Below are 21,678 nucleotides of genomic sequence, written 5' to 3' on the forward strand. Positions count from 1 at the left end.
CGCCCTTCACTGTTATTCGCAGACCAAGAGCGGAGGCAAAGCGCAGTGAGGAGCAGCGCAATATAGCGCGGCGAGAGCGCGACTGCTTGCTCCATGCGGTCCGAAAACATGCGCGAGGACGAAAGTGTAGCACGTGACCTGATTGTTTACCTTTCTTCGACGATTATCGTGCGACCTTCCCTGCTCAGCTGCCATTGCCGCCGCACACTGAACCAAAACGATGGAAACACAACAAAAATAAAATAGTAAGACGTGTTTATGTCATGTGACTGTCGCGGTGCTGTCGGCGTCGCCAAACTGTTCCTGTTCTGTAATTCGATCACAGCGCTCCTCCTCCTGTTCGCCCAATGAAATGCAGCTACTCTCGAGAGCCCATTCGAGACGCTTTTGAGTGCTCCTGTTCGCCCTATGGAAAGCGTCATTAACCGCTTAGACTTGTACCGAGTGTTTGTAAAGGACGCCAGCAGAACTTCGAGTTCCTCGAAAAGTTGGCCAAATCTGCAATGTAATTAAAAAACACGGCTGCCTGTCATCCAGCCCAACCCATCCGCGGTGTCTTAGCGGCTGTCGAGTTGCGTTGTTAAGCACGAGGTCGGAGGATCGAGTGCCGGCCACGGCGGCTGCATTTCAATGGGGGCGAAGACCAAGAACGCCCGTGTCCCGTGCATTCGGAGCACGTTAAAGATCCCCTGGAGGTCAAAATGAATCCGGAGTTCCCAACTACTGTTTTCCGTTTGCGTGCGCTTTCATAAAGAACGCCGTGCATGCCTGACGATATTTAAATAATTCGAGTCGGCACCTGCTCCGCGACGTAGGTATGGGTCTTGTTCTTCCTGCCTCGTTCCTATGAAAAGAGATGGGATGCAATGAAAAGAAGGCGCATGGCTGATTATGCTTTTTTTTTAGGTTTGCTTCAGTCACTAAGCACTTGTTCTCAAGCAGCCACTGTTGGGTTTTCAGTAGTGGCGTGCCGTAGTCCGCGTGCTGGCGGGCAATTGGCCCCCGTTACGCAGTGGAGCGCACGCTTTTGGAATGCTATGGTCGAGGGATCTATTAATATATGTGGCACTCATGGGAAAATAATTAGCCTCCGTTCTAGTAAATCATATTGGAACATGGACGTAATAGCAATACTGATTCAAGGAAACCTCTGTCACCGTTGTCTAGAATTGTGTTGTTAGCATGAGCTAGATGACCGTTTTTTGTGTTTTCCTTCATTTTTTATATAGAAAGCCATCGATTTGACTTCAAGTATATGAGGCTGTTATTGCAGCAATCGATTCCGTGTCGGAAACAAAGTCTCACTCTTGACTGTAGCTCTCTTTTGCATGTAGCGTGTCCTCCGATTTACACACTCGATCATAATAGAACGACGTTCGAATGATCCTTGGTGTCCTAATTATAGCAGCTCTCTCGGCACTGAGCGTGGCTATAGCGAAAATGTCCAGGTTACGCCTTTTTATATTATTCAAGGGGGTAAGAGTTATTGCCCAGTTGCCTTCACCCAGAAACATCACGTACTTGTGACGCCTGCGGCAGAGAGGATGTTCCACATCCTGCCCCAAGGTGTGTGAGTGGTGGCGCTGGCTTATACTCCGAAAGTTAGTTCTAGCAGTTACACATAAATACCCAAGAAAGTGGATGGGGAAACGGCGCGGTGGCTCAGTTGGTTAGAGCATCGCAGGAATAATGCGAAGACGTGGAATCGTTCCCCACCTGCCGCAAGTTGCTTTTTTCATGCACTTTCGTTGTCATTAATTTATCATTTCTCTAGTTCAATTAATAAGTGCAAGTAATTTCCCCTATGTTGTCCTTGGTTTCTTTGTTTGTTGTTTTCTCACGATAGAATAATTAAAAACCGCGTTCCACGGTTAACCCCCTTTCTTCTCGTTCAAGGGTGTAAGGGTGTTTCGGTTGGATAATTCGGTATCGTCTATAGAGTTTTGTTCTGCATTTCTACTAACTTCTCTATTTCGTACCAGACGTACTTTATCAGCATAGGGCAGAAGAAAGACACTGGCTGAGGAGGTTGACAGCATCGATTACACTACAACACCTTTACGAGTCAACTATTATCTCTCGGTGTCTTTAGGTTATTTAAAAATTAACTATATTATGTCGCCCACAAGCGCTCACAAAAAGCGTGGTAGATTTTGCAAATGCTCGTTGATGACCTCATACTTATTATGCAAAGCATGCCGGCTCTCACCGTTGCGATCGGTGGCCTCATTTTGCGGGTAAGCTGGCTCCTATGACGCATCGCGAAGTGGGCTTCGCCACCTGCCACACTGTGCTTGTCGCCTGTTTGTTTTCATATGCCTTATAGTGTACGTCATTAGCGCGCTGAATATGAATGAGAGGTACGTGTTTATTGTTTGCCGAACCACGAGGAGGGTGGGCGAAATTGTGGAGACAAGACCCAGCGTCCACCATTCCCGGGTCAGAAAGTTGTCATTCGTGACATTTAGCGCAAACGTGCCGAACAAGAAGTAACTGCAATAATTTTTCAGTGGAGTAGAGAAGAAACTGCGATTCGAAATCGACGTTGTCTGAGCTGTTTTCTGTCACACCATGTCCGTTGCCTTTTTTCGTTAGCTTAAGCTCTTGAAGTGCGCATTCTGGAATATAGGTGTGTTCCAAACTTGTAGCTATCTACTGTACTCAAGATTTTCGTATTTTAAATACTTTTGCGAATACATTGTTCTTGTTTTCTTCGTAGATACTTTTGTGTAATGGTACTTAGTACAGTAACATAAATACTTTTCCGTGGCATTTCGTGTTCTCACACTAAACAGAATTCACCCGTTGCAGGTGCAGAAATGTGCTCGTCAGTAACTTGACTTCTGACGTGTACCGCCGTTTTTCCAACTGTCAACGCGACGGTAATCATGACATAAGAGAGTGATTTATGATCACTAGTGACTAAATCTCAGCGTCTTTGAATTATCATAATTGAATCGTCATTTAAATAACTTTTCACTTCATATCCATGATGCTTTGCTGCATAAAAGGATAGAACCAAACCAAGCGCGTCAGTAGTGATCACTAATTACTCGGTATTTATTATTTGCTAATGATATAAAAATTCTCATTTTATGACAGTTTCATTGATATCATTGACATGAACGAATGAAACCTGCCACTCTCAGAGAAAATAAGTAATTCATAATCTCTAGTGACTTATAAGCACGCCAGTTCCTAATAGGCGGGGTTGAATCACTGGTTTCATGACATTTGATTTGATACTCATGACGTTATGGTGTTTCAAACAGCGAGAACACTGAACTGAGTATAGTAATTTGGGATCACTAGTGATTTGACCTGTCAGTTACGTGTATAACGCAGTTAATTGTAACTTCATGCGCATTCGAATGGTGTCGATGATTACGTATTCGATTGAAGGCTGCCGATAGCGGCATCAGAAATAGCGGTTCGTATAGCAAGGGCTACCAATGTCTATTTAACAGTGGCGCAGCCAGAAATTTCTTTCGGGGGGCGGGTGGGCTTACGTTGGAGCTCGGCATGTTCCTTACAGAATTTGCCGAGGGATCATATACAGGAATAATAACTTCATTGCCATTGCCAAAGATGCTGCAAATGAATTCTTGGACGCCACATACTATCAAGAAGACAAGTAAAATATGTATTTTTTCGTAAAAGAATAAATTCGTATGTCCCAAAAAATTGTGGTATTAACTGATATCAACGCTTCCACGTTTTTTGTCTATTTAGAAAGTAACGAAAGTATCACATGAACTTTAGAACTATATGAGTTCAAAACTAGCAAAGCAGTGGATGCTGCTGATATGACGAATGTAAAGGCCGTGAAATGAACGAGTTGGGGACAAATATTTCAATGAAACTTTGTCTTTCAAGAACCTTGTTTACGTTTTTGTACATGTGCAACGGCCAAAGAAAAATCTAAATGACGCTGTACTTCATTTCAACGTATTGCGCAGGAGCAGCTGTCATCGGTCGTGTATTGTAATTGCACCGAAATTACAGCCGCAACAGAGATCACATATAAAAAGCAGGAGTTCTACAAAATATACGTTGGAAATTCGAAGATACAATGGAATACACAATTGCGAAGATAAAGCTTGATAAAGGGCAAAAAAATGTCACTGGAAACAAAGTTCGCTGCTTGTATCCACAAAACCTCTCAACAAGATATTTATGTATACGTGTATGTCTCCAATAAATCTACGTATCTAAGCAAAAATCACTGTATACAGGGTGTCTCAGCTAACTTTAGCCAGGGTTTTAAAACATGCCGATGCATTATAAGACGACGCGACCAAATGCATGTTGCTCACTTTTGTATGTAGTGTGTCACGCAATTTTTTGTATTTTGCTTAATTAGATTTCTATTCAAGATTATTTCACCAACTTGTGTAGTAAAGAAGCTAGGAATAACATTCCAATTAGAAAGTTGCAGAGCGGTTTGCAAAACCTCTGAATAAACAGTTTGTCTTTCTATCTAATAAGTATTAGTGTATTTAAGCTTACTGATGATGCCCGCGAAATACAAAACACCACGTGACATGCCCGCTTGCACGTCGTGATTGCAGTGCTCCCAAACGTTCCGCGCATAAACATCCATAGTCGCGCTGCTGCTTCTAAGGCGACAGGGCAGCAACCGGGCACGTGCCCAGGATCTTTTTTTCGGAGGGGGGGGGAGGGGGGGGGGCTGCTAGTAACTTTTCTGTGCAAATTTGAGGGGGGGAGGTACCTTCACTAGTGTAGATGTGAATAATGCCCACCGTTTGCCATAACAACGCGTAAACCTGCAGAAGAGAACTGAAGTAAGGTGTACCTCACAGGTATACGCCTGTGAGATAGACCTCTTCTTTTCGTGACAAACAAGGGACCACATCAAATGGACTCGCGCAGGAAGGACAGTGCCAAGAACAAGTAAACAAGCGAAAGTGTAAAATAAAGCTTCTAGTAGAGTTTTTGTTAATTAGCTCTGGAAGAAATACAAATAAGTATATATATTTTCGGAACAATCACAGTTCTTTTGGGTCCATCGTTTACTGCTCCAGCAAGTTAAGTACCAAAACCGAGTCATATTGTTATTTGGGAAGTTGCGTAACGATGCGTGGCTGCCAGTCCCGTGCAACCGCATAGAGCGCAGGAGCTGCTGTTCTAGACATACTGCGCCAACCGCGCAAGGTTAGAAAAACACCCTCATAAGCATAGCTAAGAAGTGGCTACGTCAGGCGATTAGACTGATAACGGTAGAAGCGTCATTCAAAACACAGGGAATCATTCTCCACTTCTGGCGACGTATCGACTCTTGTTTCCAGTTGCCAGTTTTGCATGCAAAGTGCTGTACAATTACGGAAAAACCAGACGAGGTAACAGATGACATTCATATTCCTTATGGAGCAATAAAATTACGGACACTGATAAAAAAAAGTACTAAGAAGGAATAAATCTAAGACACGTTTCGGCTTCCCTACGGGAGCCTTGTTCGCAATGGGTTGAAGGAAAGTTCACGGAAGCTTATGTATACTTCATAACCAACAGATTCGAATGCCCTTGCCCAGCACACAGATGCAAAGGGCCTCAAGGTTGACTGGGATCGCTCGAGAGTTATCGGCCAAGAAAGAAAGCTGAAATCGTGGCTGCATCTGGAATTACTGGAGATACAGAAAACACGTCACACGCTCAATCAAAATGAGGGGACCCTCCCCCCGCCTGGGAACACCGAGTACTGATGGCAACCTTCTTTTGCCCGCCGTGGTTGCTCAATGGCTATGATGTTGGGCTGCTGAGCACGAGGTCGCGGGATCGTATCCCAGCCAGGCTGGCGGCATAAAAAAAATTAAATTATGGGGTTTTACGTGCCAAAACCACTTTCTGATTACGAGGCCCGCCGTAGTGGAGGACTCCGGTTATTTCGACCACCTAGGGTTCTTTACTGTGCATCTAAATCTAAGTACGCGGGTGTTTTCGCATTTCGCCCCCATAGCAATGCGGCCGCCGTGGCCGGGATTCGATCCCGCGAGGGCAGCCGCATTTCGATGGGGCGAAAACACCCGTGCACTTAGATTTAGATGCACGTTAAAGAACCCCAGGTGGTCGAAATATCCGGAGTCCCCCCACTACGGCGTGCCTCATAATCAGAAAGTGGTTTTGGCACGTAAAACCCCAGGATTATTAACCCTCCCCCCGTCATACACGCGCTGCTTACGTCAACGTTCTGAAGTATACATAAGATTCCGTGAACTTTCCTTCAACCCATTGTGAACAAGGCTTCCGTAGGGAAGCCGAAACGTCTTTTAGATTTATTCCTTTTAGTACTTCTTTTGGTCGATGTCCGTCGTTTTATTGCTTCATGCTTCATCCCGACCAGACGGGCTTCCGTCGAACCCTCGACTTCATATTCCTTGTGGGTTTAACGGTTATTGCAGGGTGTGAACATGGACGCTGTTTCGCGTGACGTTATTTTGCACCTTATCTGATCCATATCACGAGATATATAGTTCCAAGGATATGTCAGCGTCGCGGCGAGCCGTCACTCGAGGAAACAATAAAGCAAAAGGAAAAGTTAAGCACAAATGGCGTTGTCTCCGGCCGCAACTCGCTTTACGAGCATGCAGGCCAGCTGACTACGAACCGAATCCCTGTCCTGGTGCCTGAATTAGTCTAAACAAAGGTTGAACTAACGAAGCAATAGCGACGCGCGTGACCGTTGTAATAGATGGTGACAACTGAAGGCATGTCGAGTTAATCGCGCGGGTACTGAATCGATGTGAAAACTTGCCTTCATACCCCAGGAGATGCCGATGACTACCGCCGTCCAAAAGGAGTGAAAAAGGCAGCAAAACGTTGACCGCCAAATAGCTGTCAAGTCTCTAGTTTGATTTGGCGGAGCTTTAGCAATGTGTGTGAGGAGTGGTGGCACGGGTAGGGGTGGGGGCGCCACTGCCTCATAACCGGGGCCAACCCGAAGCCCCAAGCTTCAAGCCCGGGCTTGGCCCGAGCCCGCCGCGAAAGCCCGGCACGGATTTTCGGGTAGGCCCGAGCCCGCGCAGTTCTCTAGTTTAAGCACCCTCGTGAAATAATCGACCGGGCCAGAAATCCAACTCGCGACCTCATGCTCAGCAACTTTGCACCGGGCCTGCTTAAAACATTTATACATTCGAACCTCGTTATAACGAAGTTGAAAGGGAAGCAGGAATTATATCCATTACTTCGTTATACCCACTACTTCCATTTACTACAGTATATGCTAAATGGTATGCGCAACTTTTAAACACGCAAAGAAGACTACGTCTCCGCTGCCCGCTGAACCGCTACGCAGCCGCGTATGAGATGAAAATTCAATAAAACAATGGCAAAAGATTTTCTGACATGTGCTACACGCGACTTTTCTAACACCTCACGCGGCAGCCGTTACGATAGCGTGTTTTTCCTAGGTGACGGTCTTTCCCTTCCGCTTTCCACTTGGCTGGCTCATATTGTCGTGAATCTCGTCGAAGTACACGGCCGACAAAGCTTGGCACAGTGCCAGAAATGCGCAAGTATACGAGATCGCGTTCGGCCCTTGAAATCGAAACTATGTGATCTTCCGCTTTCTCTTGGTCCCGCGGCTCTGTTGTGTGAGCGCACCGGCTTGGGTTGGCCGGCTCGTGCCGCGGTTTAGCGCGATCTCGGACGTATCCGAGCGTACTCAACTGCCGGTGTAAATTTTCTGCAGGAGCGTAATTGTGAACGCGTTGTCTATTTAAATGTTTATAATGTTTTGCAGTTAGTTACCGCAATACTAGCGCTGTGTTTGGCCGGTCTCTCTCTGAGCTACCAGGTGGCTGCACCGTGCAGCCCGCTCAGGCCGTTCATGTTCTCGCTAAAGTCCCTTCATCACAGCGGTAGTATAGTTTGGAGAAGCTTTAGTTTACGCCTCCGCCCATTTGCCAGAAGGTCCAGCTCGCTGGCAGCCACCGGAATATCTGACACGCTCGGCGCTGCGACAGACCGCTCGCAACGTACGCTGCTTGGATAACTTTCGCGGGGGTGGATGGCTGGGGAGCTAGCGGAGAGGTCGGAGAGGCTTCATGCGCTGCCTCCACGACAACCGAAGTAGGCGACCCCACGTCATATCATGACGCAGGCCATTAAAGGCGGAGCGTAGCCCCGATAACTCGACGAACGATTTGAAGAGAAAAAGCATGTCTATAGGGAGGAGGGTAAGTTGTAGTCGTCCGTAGCTCTCTTAATATGACACGCTTCGCTTAAATTGTGGCGCTAGTGCTTTACTGTAGCTGCAACCTACGCGACCAACAGTTTCAACAACGCCTCGTTTATTCCGGCTACGGCGACTGTATTCCGATGGCGGCGCACTGCAAGAACGCCCTTGTGTATATGCCGGGCATTGGGTGCACGTTATAGAACCCCACGCGATGCAAATTATTCCGGAGCCCCTCACTACGGCGTGGCTCATAATCATATCCTGGTTTCGGCATGTAAAGCGGCTGAAACTTAATTGTTTTACGCCATGTTCTACCCTCTGAGAGCGTTGCTGTGGCGTGCACTCACTTTACATTTCTTACGTAATTCCACACATCAAAAAACGGTCTACACCATTTGGGGCGCATCGCTTTCCAAACAATAATGACCATCTATCATGCGCGCAAGCCAAAATTTTTTATACGTGAAAAGAATAACAAAAAGAGAAATGTAGCCAGGAGAAAACTACTGCATATGATCTTTTCGAATGCGAAGCACAATTTTGCACTCAATTGCACCATTAAACCAGTATGTATTATTCTTTTGCTAAATAGGATCGGGCAATTAGGCTATTAAACGCACTCACAAAAATGCGTAAGTTAGCGGAAGACTTTTACTGACAAAACGCAGTAAGTCCTGGCCTTTCTTTTTTTTTTTTTCAGAGCTGAGTCTGACTTGGGCCATCTTAGCGGAGGCACCTTGTATATGTATATAACAGGTTGCAATTATATCACTGTTATGGGATGCTGACGCTCAACACAGCCGTTTCATAACCTTTGTTTTGTTATCCACTTGCCTCGTTTCCTCTTAGTTCTAATGAGGATGTTATCTTCTCGTCTACCATATATAGGCACGTGTAGAACAGTACCATACAAATACGAAAGAATAACGCGTAGGCGAAGTTCAGTCGACGTTAAAAATTATATATATATATATATATATATATATATATATATATATGAAGAAAAAGAGGGTACGACGTACGTCGGACGTGCACAGTATATTTTACTGGCGTTTCGGCTGGTGTACGACCTGAAACGTCAATAAAATATACTGTGCATATCCAACGTACGTCGTACCCTCTTCATTTTACTACCGGGGCCAGTGTGATCCTATACATATATATATATATATATATATATATATATATATATATATATATATATATATATATATATATATATATATATATATATATATATATATATATATATACAGAGAGAGAGAGACAGTCCCAGCTAAGATGCACCAAGATTTTGAAAAAGCCTATGCGTTCTTCAGAATAGAAATCGCATGGATGTTAGCGTTTATCTCAACTTATACTGCCACTTTTTTGCTCGTCTTTTTTTGAGTAATTAGCCGAGATAAATTAATAACATTTTTAAATATAGCTTGAAACGTTCAGACGTTAACAGGAAAGTTGTGGAGCTCCACAAATATCGGCCAACCCAGGTACTTCGAACGAGATAGACAGCTTGGCCGTTTCTATTCGGGAAAAACGAAAGCCCACGGAGTTTAATACATACTACGAAACAGCGCGCTGTCTGCGCCCGAATGCGCCACGATTACAGCGCTCTCGACCGTGTTTTGTAAAAAACATCGCTCGCTTCGCTCCTTTCGTGCTGCCCACAACAGAGCTTCGCGTTGTGCTCGATTCCGAAAATAAACGCCATTCGGTTCGGGCGGCAGTTGAAATGCAGCGCGGCTCCCGTTTCTGCGGCGATAATTGCACTCTCACGCTAGCAGAATGCATGCGGAGCAAAAATGACAAGCTCATGATTTGGAATTTGGGAGCAAGACCCCAACAAGCAAACACGCATTATAACAAGCTTAATTTGATAACATCGTGTGAATTACGCTGGTTGTCACAAAAGGAAGAATTGTAAACTCACACGGAAGGTTTCTTTAGTTTCCTGTCCATTCCTTGACGGCAAAGAATTTGTAATTTCATATTACTGACGTGCCTTATTCCACGTCGTGCAAAAGTTTCACACAGATGGCTCTATTCATGGATAACGATTGCAGATATTTATTCGCTGTGATGTCTCTCTACAGAATGTGTTCAAACAAGTCGCCCTCTGCCATAATGCAGTATTGGCACCTTTTCAGCACGTCCGATGTAGCTTTTTTGATGACGCAAGACGGTATCTCGCTGCATGCCTCAACAATCTCTGCCTTTAACGCTTCTGGTGTAGTTGTAGGTTTGCGGTACACTCGGTCTTTCACATGTCCCCACAAGAAGTCAAGAGGTGTCAAGTCCGGTGACCTTGCAGGCCATGCCACTGGTCCATGCCGCCTGACCTACTGGCGTTTGAAGGCTTCGTCAAGCCAGGCTCTGGCAAGGCTGCTGCTGTGAGCTGGTGCACCGTCGTGCTGATACCAAGTTCGTTTTAAAAACGCAATAGGAAGATCACTGCGAAAACCTTTGACTGCTCCTTACAAGATGTCGTTCACGTACCGCTGAGCAGTAAGCATGTGGTCAAAAAATATGGGGCCAGTTATTCTTCCTTCAAAGATATTGCACCACACACTGAATGACCATTGGTACAGGTGTCTGGTCTGCGCCACCCAATGCGGTTCGTATCGTTCCAGTAATTCGCATTATGGATGTTGACTTGAGGATTTCTGGAGAAGGTTGCCTCATCTGTGCAGAGCACTTTGTCAACAAAATCCGGTATTTCGTCACTTTTAACAAGGATTCAATGTGAGAAATCAAGCCGCCATTGAAAGTCTCTTTCTTGCAGCTTTTGATGCAGTTGGAGGTGATACGGATGCATTTCAGCCTTCCTAAGAACTCTTAACACTGCAGACTTTGAAATGCCGACCGCACCACTCACATCACGCACGCTGAAATGAGGGTTTGCAGTCATGAAAGCCAAAATATCTCCTTCAGCCCTTTTACTAATGGTCCCTTTTCGGTGCCGCGTCTTGAATCTACCTGTTTCAGCGTGAAGCAACTCCTCATAATTGTGTTCACGTTAGGTCTTCCCCCAGATTGCCAATGCCGGTATACGTTCAGCTTTCCTCTTGTCGCCCTGTGCCGCTCCCACCAAGGCCGCAAACTTTAGGCACTGCAAACAAATTCTTCGAAACGGTTGCGCGGCACGACAGTAATAGACAGTCGAGCTCACATGCATGCAACCGTTGGCACAGCTTGGAATAAAAGCGAAAAGCGTCGTTGTAACAAATGCTCACTCTCGCACAGGTTCCAGATGTGTAATGCATGTTTTGTGTGTATTTTTTCTATTCCGCATCGACTTGAACGCTGGAAAAAAAATTTATCTTCTCGTCATATTGGAATAAACGGCTGATGACGGTGCGTTTTTCGGCGACAGGCGCGAGCGGCTGCTGACGAAGCATTTTTTCGGAGCGCCGTCGCTAGCCGCTGTCGGTAATGTCAGAGCAGAGCAAAGATTGAAGCCATTTCTCTTAAGTGAAGGGAAGGCGCGGCGCTGGCGATGTTTTTACAAATCACTCATGAGAGCGCTGTAATCGCGGTGTATGTAAAGGCGCATTCGGTCGCACAGAGCGCGCTGTCACGTTGTATTTTCTAAAACTGCGCGGGTTTTCGTTTTTCCCGAATAAAGACGGCCACGCTAAGTCTATCTTGTTGGAAGTGCCTGGGTTGAGCAATATTTGTGAAGCTCCACAACTTTCCTATGGATACCTGAACGTTTCAAGCTATATTTAAAAATTTAATTAATGTATCTCGGCTAATTACTCAACAAGGAAGGACGAGCAAAAAAATGATACTGTAAGTTTAGAGAAACGCTAACATCCATGCGATTGCGCTTCTGAAGAACGCATACATTTTTTTCAAAATCTTGGTCCAAGTTAGCTGGGACGCCGTGTATATATATAATAAGGCTCAGTTAATCAACTTCTGAAATAGTACAATAAGATGAAAACTGTCAATGAGAAAGTTGTAGAGCTGCATGAAAAACACCTGACACAGCTTTCTGTTGCTCAATACGTGCTACATAAAGGTGTTTTTCCGAGTTATATATATATATTAGTTTTAAACTTCACTTGTCACGAAATCGGCGTTGTAATTCGAGCGTCAACCCATTCCAACGTTTCAGATAAGCTACTCCCTGATGGCCATGAACGCGGCGACCAAGAGGTCTGACCCCCTCCACCATCGACCTCGCCACCATGCCGTCGCTGTACCATGCTGCACCACTTCGCATTCCAAATGGGTAAGTCCCTTTAATGCTCAAACGGCAGGTCGCGGATTTCACAGGACAAAAAAAAATGGCGCAAAATAAAGACGCCGTTAAAAGCACGTAGATCTTCGCGCGAAACGGTTTTACATTCGACAGGGTTAGAAACACGTCTAGCTGTTTCTTACCTTCTTGGTCTTCATTTCGAGCCTAATAATGTTTCTATAATGTTTCTAATAATGTTTTCCATAGATACGAACCAACTATAGCCCAAGAAGTAAATGGAAATTTCTGCTGACTGGCGTCGGCCACTGTTTCTGTCAGGTTTCGGGTGAACCAATGCTGCCATTAGTAGCAACCAGTACCGCCGGCGTCCAACGCCATACCAAGACACCGTTATAAAAAAAGGGGGGAAAAATCTTCGTGGGAAAATCGTACGCTAACTTTATTGCCACTACATATAATCGAGAGAGAATCGTTAAGTATAGTGATTTCTGCTTGCATCGCGACGTGTTATATTTTGAGTCTGTCTCAAAAAACGTTCTGCTACAGGACGTGAATGCAAGGCGAAAAGCGGCTGCATTATAAACGGCAGTTTCGGAGGTATACAGTGAACGCGATGAGCTTCATCGTAAAAATCTGTTTCGTGTCACTTTCGGCGCACATATAGTGGGACAAAAGTAAAGAGCGCAACGAAAATAACGAGTCTGAATTTATGCAGTACATCTCCAATAATTGAAAGCTAATTAAATGTGCTTAATAATGGCGACCAAGGCTGGATCAGCGTTATACCGCATTTGTGAGGTACGCGTCCCGCTTATGAAGACAGTGGGTTAGAGATAAAATATATATATCCGATCTGAACACCTTCTGTTTGGATTTCATACCTAAATCGGCGGAATATTGTTAAAGCGGAAGTTGTATTGCCCTGGTAAAGGTTTTCTTTCGTCAATCGCGCTACTTCTGGCCACACCGGCCCTAGCCGTCTAATCGTGACGTGGGCGCTTGCCTCGTATTCGCTGCAAAATATAGTGCAAAAACTTGAACATGCCGTGTGCCACCTCATCTGCCAATTCCGGCCAGCCATGGTTCTCGGTTTTCTTTTTTTAACATTTTGTAAAGTTTTGAACTTTACAGTTCAGTAAATTCCGACTATCGCTAGATGAATATGCTTTATCAAAAAGCAGTATCAGAAGGGCAACCACTTTACCTCTTGGTGTAACGCGCGAAAAAAAAGAGACGAAAGAAAGAAAAGCGCGTTTACAGAATAAATAATGCTTATACATAAACATATAAAACATATACAAATACGCCCATCTCTCCTAATCCTCCACAAGAAAAGTAGGAAGATACCTATTAAGAAAGTGGCCAGACAAGAAGAAATCTCTCCAATGCTATTCGCTGAGTGCTTGGAAGAAGTATTCAAGCTATTAAATTGGGACGGCTTAGGGGTAAGGATGAATGGCGAATATATCAGCAACCATCGATTTGCAGATGACATTGTCCTGTCCAGCAACACTGGGGACGAGTTACAACAAATGATGGAGGATCTTAACAGAGAAAGTGTAAGAGCGGGGTTGAAGATTAATATGCAGATGACGAAGATAGTGATCAATAGCCTGGCAAGGGAACAAGAGTTAAAGATCGCCAGTCAGCCTCTACAGCCTGTAAAGGAATACGTTTACTTAGGTCAATTAATCAAAGGTGACCCTGATCATGAGAAGAAAATTTACAGAAGAATAAAATTGGGTTGGAGCGCATATGGCAGACATACTCGGATCCTTACTGAAAGCTTACCATATCACTAAAAAGAAATGTGTACCATCAGTGCATTCTAGCGGTGGTAACATATGGGGCAGAAACTTGGAGACTGACAAAGAAGCTCAAAACAAGTTTAGGACCGCGCAAAGAGTGATGGAACGAAGAATGATAGGCGTAACGTTAAGAGACAGGAAGAGAGCGGTGTGGATCAGAGAGCACACGGGCATAGCAGATTATCTAATTGACATTAAGACAAGGAAATGGAGCTGGGCAGGTCATGTAATGCGTAGGTTAGATAACCGGTGGACCGTTAGGGTGACAGTTTAGGTGCCAAGAAGGGAAACGCAGTAGAGGGCGGTAAAAGACTAGGTGAGGTGATGAAATTAAGAAATTCGCAGGCGCTAGTTGGAATCGTTTGGCGTGGCACAGGGGTAATTGGAGATCGGAGGAAGAGGTCTTGGTCGACTTAAAATAGGTTGATGAAGATGGGAGGTTGTATTTTACGCAGAGAAGCACTGGCCAGTGCGAAATGTCGCCTTTGGCAACAGTGGTACACTGACTGATGTTGACAACGCGTCGTATGAATGCTTCCAAGCTCTTTCTCGCACTCACACTTTTTCTTATTCACCCCACGGTGGAAGCCGTACGACGTTAAGCTTTAGCAGGCCACTTCAATCATGACTAAACTAAACTACACTGAACCGAATTACGAACCAAATTGCGAGTTTACCGTGCTCCGCTCGAGATGGCAGGACAATCGCTGTGTCGGGCACACTGGCTCCCGTTTTGCGCGGAGACTGCGCGGTGACGTCGTCAAGGCGAAACGAGAATTCCGTCAGCACGACACGGATACTTAATTTATTACGAGCGTGGTTGCAGCCTGGCCATGACGCTACAAGTCATGCGCTTTTCAAAAATTCAAAGTGGCTGGAATATTAAACCAGGAGGCCTATAATCACGGACAGGCTGCAGGTTTGACATAGCTTATTGAACGTAATTAAACTAACAGCGCTTCAATTGAACTTCGTCACCTGAGAAGAGATATGGGATTAAACACGGCACTGACTGCCAACACGTTTATTCTTTTTGAAAAGACACCTTTACACGGTGCACGAGAAATTCAAGCGAAAAGCAGGACACAAATAAGAAATTTCAGAAAAAAAACTAAAAGGAAGGTCGTTATTTTATCGTATATCGTAACAAATAAAACAAGTTTTTCTTTTTTTTTCTTCTTTTCTTTGTTGCTCCATTTTTGTGTTGTCCGTGAGACGTATACAGCGTCCATTTTGAAAAGAATAAGCCATTTAGAAGTCAGCGCTGTGTTTCATTCCTTCTCTCGTGTCGAAGTTCTACTTTCGCGCTGTTTAATTTCTTTCCCTTGAGTGGAAATGCTCACAGCAGAGTTGGAAAGTTATCGCCCTTGACGAGTGTTCCAGATACTCTAGAGTCCCCTGTGATGTTGCATACTAAAACGATAGCTGCATGAAAACAAATTCTGATGTGAACGAAACTTCGAAGAAGTGCGGGAGGCATCGCGCATCATACGCAAATATACGCGGCTGATGCGTAAGAAATAAATAACGTACTGCGGAGAGAGTTCATTCACTTTGTCGAAACAAGCAGCGCCGAAGATTTACGTTTTTATACTACGCATCTTTTTCTGGAAATGACAGCGAACAAATCGTAAACCAGTGGACTCTAATGCATAGGGCATGGTCGCCCTTAGGAAACAGTGTACCATTCACAGCGTTTGTGCAGTGTAGTTCTTTAGCTCAGCCCACGCGCTCTTCTATTCTTTTCCCCTTGCAACTCTCACTAACGCTGCTGACGTTATAGTGCCAAAACGAAGCAGTGTGCTCACTATTTTACCAACCAGAACACGGAATTTATCACAGAACGCGATCGGTTTCGCGTCGTGCTTTCAGCTGCCCCACCAGGCATCCTGAGTATAGGAAAAAGCCAACAGTAGACCCCCCCCCCCCCCCTCATGTGACGTTTCTAAAGCTTACCTAATTAAATTTATTTATTTATGGGTTTGAGGCAGCGCAGCAGATCTGTGAATGGTGTACAAAAGTAATAAAAATGAACCTTTTTTTTATAATTGTGAAGCTAGCTTTACTGAGAGAAGTTTGCCAGAATAACGATGGCATTGTGATTTCTTCAATCAACGCGCACGATCAGTTTGCTTGACTTATGACAGTAAAGATGTAGATCTGGCGCTCAGGTGAAATCATGTGCAAGAGACAAGCCCCAGGATGTGCATATAGTACGTCGTCCTCTGTTCAACCATGACCAGTGCCACATCTAGTTGCGTAAATGTGCTATGCGGCGAAGTGCACTTGCAAGTTTGGTAAACGTCTAATTCGGGTTAGCTGATCCTTCTTTCTGGCCTCCCGAGGCATTCGGGCCCACTCGTGAAATTCGCCCTCCTGCCGGGTATACGCGGTGCCCCGCCACATGGCACGCGTCTTGCGCAAGAAAGTCCACTTGCTGGTTGCAGAATCAAGTCCCGGTTATCTTCCTCCCAGTCCCAGAACACTGAGTGATCGCACCCGATCAAAGAAAAATAATATCATTTTTCTTTTTTTGTTCCAGTGTTCCCTTTACAGCGCGAAAGTTGCTTATTAGGTTCCCTCTGAAGTTATATTTAGCGATTAAGGGGTTGTGTACAGCTTAGGGGTTGTGTACAGCTTCATGTTTACTACATAACCAAGGGACGTTCGTAACCATCGCAAACCAGCGCTCCATTGCACTGTCATTAGCTTTACGAAGGGAAATAGAAGTGCGTGGCTTTCGGGCAGCCGACGCCCTTTGCGCGAAAGAATAAAGAGCAGAAGCCGTGCTGCCACGAATCAGTATCTGTTCATAGCACATTGGTGTATCGAGTTTCATCTGATTTGCTCGCCCTCGACATACTACAGCGATGTGGGTATCAGTGATCCCACATCGTCCGCAGGAAAACTAGAAAAACAAACTGATCGAAAAGAAACTTTTGCGCGAAGGGGGTAACAACACAAGGAAGTGCACCGTCTCATGTTCCCCCTCTTACGTTTAAATTCGGTCACATTTAGCCGTGCTCCATCAAGGGCTCCTCTCTCGCTGTCGGTAACGTGCGAAGCTGCCCGCCACACACTCGCGTGTTCCCTTTCGTTATAGTACATACTCGTGAAAGCTTGGGTCACTGATAAGTGTAATGTTTATGTTTCGTACGGCACGTTTATCGCGTCATTCCTAGGTCATAAAGGAAAGGAGCCATGTTTGTAAGTCGCACACCTATGATTACCGAAAATATCGAAGACTGTGCAGCAGTTCCTACACAGCCTACGGGTGAAATGATGGCGGGAACGGAATGCACATGCCGTGCGATTGGAAGCACAGCACCGACGCGTGCATATGGAAATTTTTACACACGCACTGCGCCGCGCAGCCGACCGTGTACTACTGTCGAGCATGCAATCAAGCTCACCAGTTTAGTCAAGCATGCGGTTAAACACACTAGTAAGCCGCGCTTCAAAATTCGGATGTACGCAGCGCGAATAATCCCGAGCCCTGAAGAACCAGAGTTGTTGACGCTGCGTGGAATCTTGCATTAGAGAAGCACCTGTACTGCTACCTTTGACAAAAATGTGTTGGAAATATTCTTAAGCTCACACACATTATTTCAAGAATTTTGGTGGTTGCGTGGACAGTAGATTCCTCGTTGGATTTGCATAATTATCATCGCACAGGCGTGGTAGCGCTGCGTCACAAGTTGGTACCTGGGCGTGACTATATTCCTTTAATACTTTCTATGTGCTAGATGTAACAACGTGTCATTATCTCGCATTATTGGCGGCGCCTCCAGGACACCAAAGCGGCAACGGGAGAACCAAAGCTAGAACCCGGACTGCTCCTTGGGTTGGAGCTCGCCGACGCTGGAGCGTGCCGGGGTAGTATAAGATTGGCTTTTCTCTATCGCTGACAGCCAATTTTTATAACAACACCCCCTGGCACGCTCCGGCCTCGGCGGCCCCAACCCACGGACCGCCCTACTTCCAGCTTTGATTCCCCCCACTGCTCCATGGATGCGCCTAAGTTCCTGCCACGCCTAGTCTCAGGTGCTCTCCTGTGGTCTGTTTGCCGGTTACATGTGCCTTCCTGGAGCTGTATTGGTAAAAAATGCAATCTAACGTCGCGAGACGAGAAAAGCACCCCGCAACGCTTCTGCAGTGCTACCGCGCCCCCGCGAGGAACACCAACGAGGAATCTACCCAAACAGACAATTAAACAAAGCTGCTTGTGCAAGACACCTACTAACGCATGCAGCAACGATGTTTAAACATAACTTTGTGTTGGAGATGTTGGTTTAACTTAATAAGAGAAATAGTGCGCTTATTTGTGTATATGTCTCACATGATTCGCTGTGTGTCCATCGTAGCTGAAGTTGCAGACGCTGTGAACACCGAACTTGCGCACACCTTCGTATCGTGACAAAACGTCTCTGTCGGCTTGTTCTAGCGCTGTTTGTTCTGTGGTCATTCCATAGCAGGTGCCTCGCTTTGTATCCCGTGACTTTCGGTTTATTTACCATTCAATCAAGATATTTCAATGACCGAACATCCACGTACCCCAGTCAGGCCCGATATCCAGCACTGTACATTTTCACAATCTTCACCTTATGAGGGCGCCACAAAAAAGTAGATTTTTATACATAGTGAAGTAGCGCACGAGAACTCTACGAACCACCCCTGCGGAAATACAAACCGCAACAACATTTGTCCCGCCACCGGGTGGATGTCAGTGATACGAGTTATGGTCGCAAGACGTAGCCTTACGTTATGCATGCTGAGTGATTTTACACCTTTATATAAAGGCCAATAGGTGACGCGACAAGCGTTGGTAAGAACTATTGCTGAATTGTTGTGTTTTTAACGAAGTTAGAAAATCAGTTTTCTTCTCTTTTTTAAAACCCATATCTCAGTGTGCCATACTTACTCTTCACTAAAAAAGTAACCAACAAACTAGTTTGCGCTTCACCTTGATTTAACGTTCATATCTGTGGTGGCGCTGCTTTATGTTGCGAACGTCGTCTGCTAGAGCGTGGCATCTTTTCGACATCAATTACGAAGATATCTTGAGCTTTTACTCAGGCTTCTTTCACCTTCCATGGCTGCTCCTTACCTTTCTTTTTTCTCATATAGCTTAAATTTATTGACTTTTCTTATGCTGTGCGGCGGTTTGGTTTCGCTATTAAGGGAAGGATTTCTTTCGCCAGGGTCTCCACCCTTCGTTGCACAACTTTTCTGTAGTTCTGGAAAAATTGCCGCCGCCTTGGCTGTGCACTTTCAGATTCCTTTCCTCAATGTAGTATTTAGTGAAACCCTTCGCATACGGTGATCCGTCTCATACAGTGATCAGTCATGCGTCGTCGAACTGATCCATTTGCCCACCAGTCAGTTTTCGGAGACGCGGCAGGTAGAGTGGCACACCCAGCTTACCTGCTTGGTCGAAACGTATTTCACATATAATCCGAACATATGTAGGTTTCATTTACGCAGGGAGGTCGATAAACAAGGAAAGAAGAAGAATTTACCTTGACAATGTATGTTGATGAAAGGAATATTAATAGAACTATTTTTCTATAATGTATGTTACATATACTGTAGGTATGATCTCAGTGGCTGAAAGCGGTGTCATGATTATCACTGTACAATGCAGTACAGTATCTGCATATTTGCAGGACGAACATCGCTGCTCAGCCATCTCCAAGTGTGGTCTTGCGTGATCAGCCGACTCTGGCTGCAAATTCCTTAACCACAGCGCACTACCAAAACTCATCCGTCCTGGACTTGTTTGCAGTCCCGTAGCGCTCTTTCTCTTGCCTGTTGTTTCATTTCCGCGGCATTCGTTAGCAAAGCCACCAAGCGAATTTCGCGCTGTTCGCCCGAGGTTCCCTAAGCAACCGTAAAGTTGTGTAAAACTGCCATGGAACAATTCTAGGTTGCTGTTATGTGCATATTAAGAATACAATTTAGATTCATTTTGTGAAAATGTAATTGCGACGCCTATCAGCGTTTTAATAAGAATGTCGCTTTTTTGCTATCAAATTTAGACGAAAGACATCAGCAGCTATTAACAATGATAGTAACAGAGTGTAAAAAAATTCACTTTCTTGTGCGGAAAAACATCTTACAGTTACACAGCAATTTACTTTCAAAGATGCATTTGAAATTCTATGAGATATTAGTTGCATTGACATAAAAATCTGGCCACTATGTAGTTTTGCTAAAGTTAAGCAACAAGCGCAAACAAAGAAAAGTAAAAAATCTCGTATAATTTTAAACGTTCTTATGTTTATTATTGTTGTTTTTGTTTTAACAATAAGTGACGTTTTGATTCTATAATTTAACGTAAGTTTAAAAGCACAAGTTATGTCCTGAAAAATCTGGCAACACTAAACGCTTACGCAAAACATTGGCAACGCTGTGTCTAATTGTCCACAAGCTTTATTTTTCACGCGCTAGCAGCAGCTTTGGTTTTTAAATTATAGTTAACAACTATTTGCATGAAGGTAGTGCTCTGGAATAAAACTAATTTTCGGGTGTAACCTTACCGTCTTCGGTTGTACGCAGTAAAGTGCAGCAAAATTTAATGCACGGGAGCAACTATTTCTTTATTTTTTGCTGTAACAAATTATATTTTGTTTTGTTCAAAACGCAGTCACAGAAAGAAGGTAGAATAATGCAAAATCAGCAGCAAACACCATTTTTTACAACTCGCATTTACATTGCAGTCACCCTGGAACGCCTCTAGTGATGCACTTGTACGACATGTCACTTTTTTTCGAAACTCTCTACGCAAGGGAAGGCGCTGTTTTTAATGTTGCCAGATTTTTTGGTGTTGCGCTGCTGTAGTGAGCGTACATTTGCGTTAATTAGTTGTAAAATATCGGTAAAGATTATATACAGTTTATTATCAGACACTTAAGCACAAACGTGGTTCTCAGTGATTGAATGCCCATCTCGTGGTAAATATTGTGCGTTTCGCTAGTACGTTTCGCCACAAGGGTGCGCTACACGTGTTCATCGCTGATGTATTTGCGATAAAGAATCACGGAGGCGTTCAATTCGGCGCGTAACTGGCGTATGACTCTCGCTGCACTGATGTGTAGCCGAAGACAGCGTAACCCCGAAGGACACATGCTTTTGCGTGCCCGTCGCAGTGATCATTGCCGCACGTGTCGTCTGCTCGAGCAGACGACTCATCACTCTCAAGTTAATCACAATGTGATGCTTCGAAATTAGTACTTGCAGTTCTCTTGGGCAATTGAAAAAACTTCTAATTATTGTCATACTAGGGCCGTACAGTGTAAACACAAATTAAGCTACCTCAGAACAGATCCAGTGACATTGCACAGCACCATAAACCACCCATGCTCACTGGTGACGCCAGGCTTTCGTATCCATAATTTTACAGTCGAACGCATATTTATTTAATTTTATTTCTTTCTCCTTCGATATCGTGTAAGCGCTTAGTATTT

General features: G+C 44.7%; 1 protein-coding gene across 1 annotated transcript in view; it reads left to right on the plus strand.

Moving 5' to 3' along the window:
* The window catches only part of LOC135901568 (uncharacterized), a 1,085,637-nt gene that overhangs the window by 829,978 nt on the left and 233,981 nt on the right, over positions 1 to 21,678 (plus strand). The window contains exon 13 of the mRNA XM_070531118.1: positions 12,318 to 12,434. Coding sequence (XP_070387219.1) covers positions 12,318 to 12,434 — 117 coding nt within the window. The remainder of the gene's footprint in view (positions 1 to 12,317; positions 12,435 to 21,678) is intronic.

This window comes from Dermacentor albipictus, chromosome 1 (assembly GCF_038994185.2).
Source record: "Dermacentor albipictus isolate Rhodes 1998 colony chromosome 1, USDA_Dalb.pri_finalv2, whole genome shotgun sequence".
Taxonomy (NCBI): Eukaryota; Metazoa; Arthropoda; class Arachnida; order Ixodida; family Ixodidae; genus Dermacentor; species Dermacentor albipictus.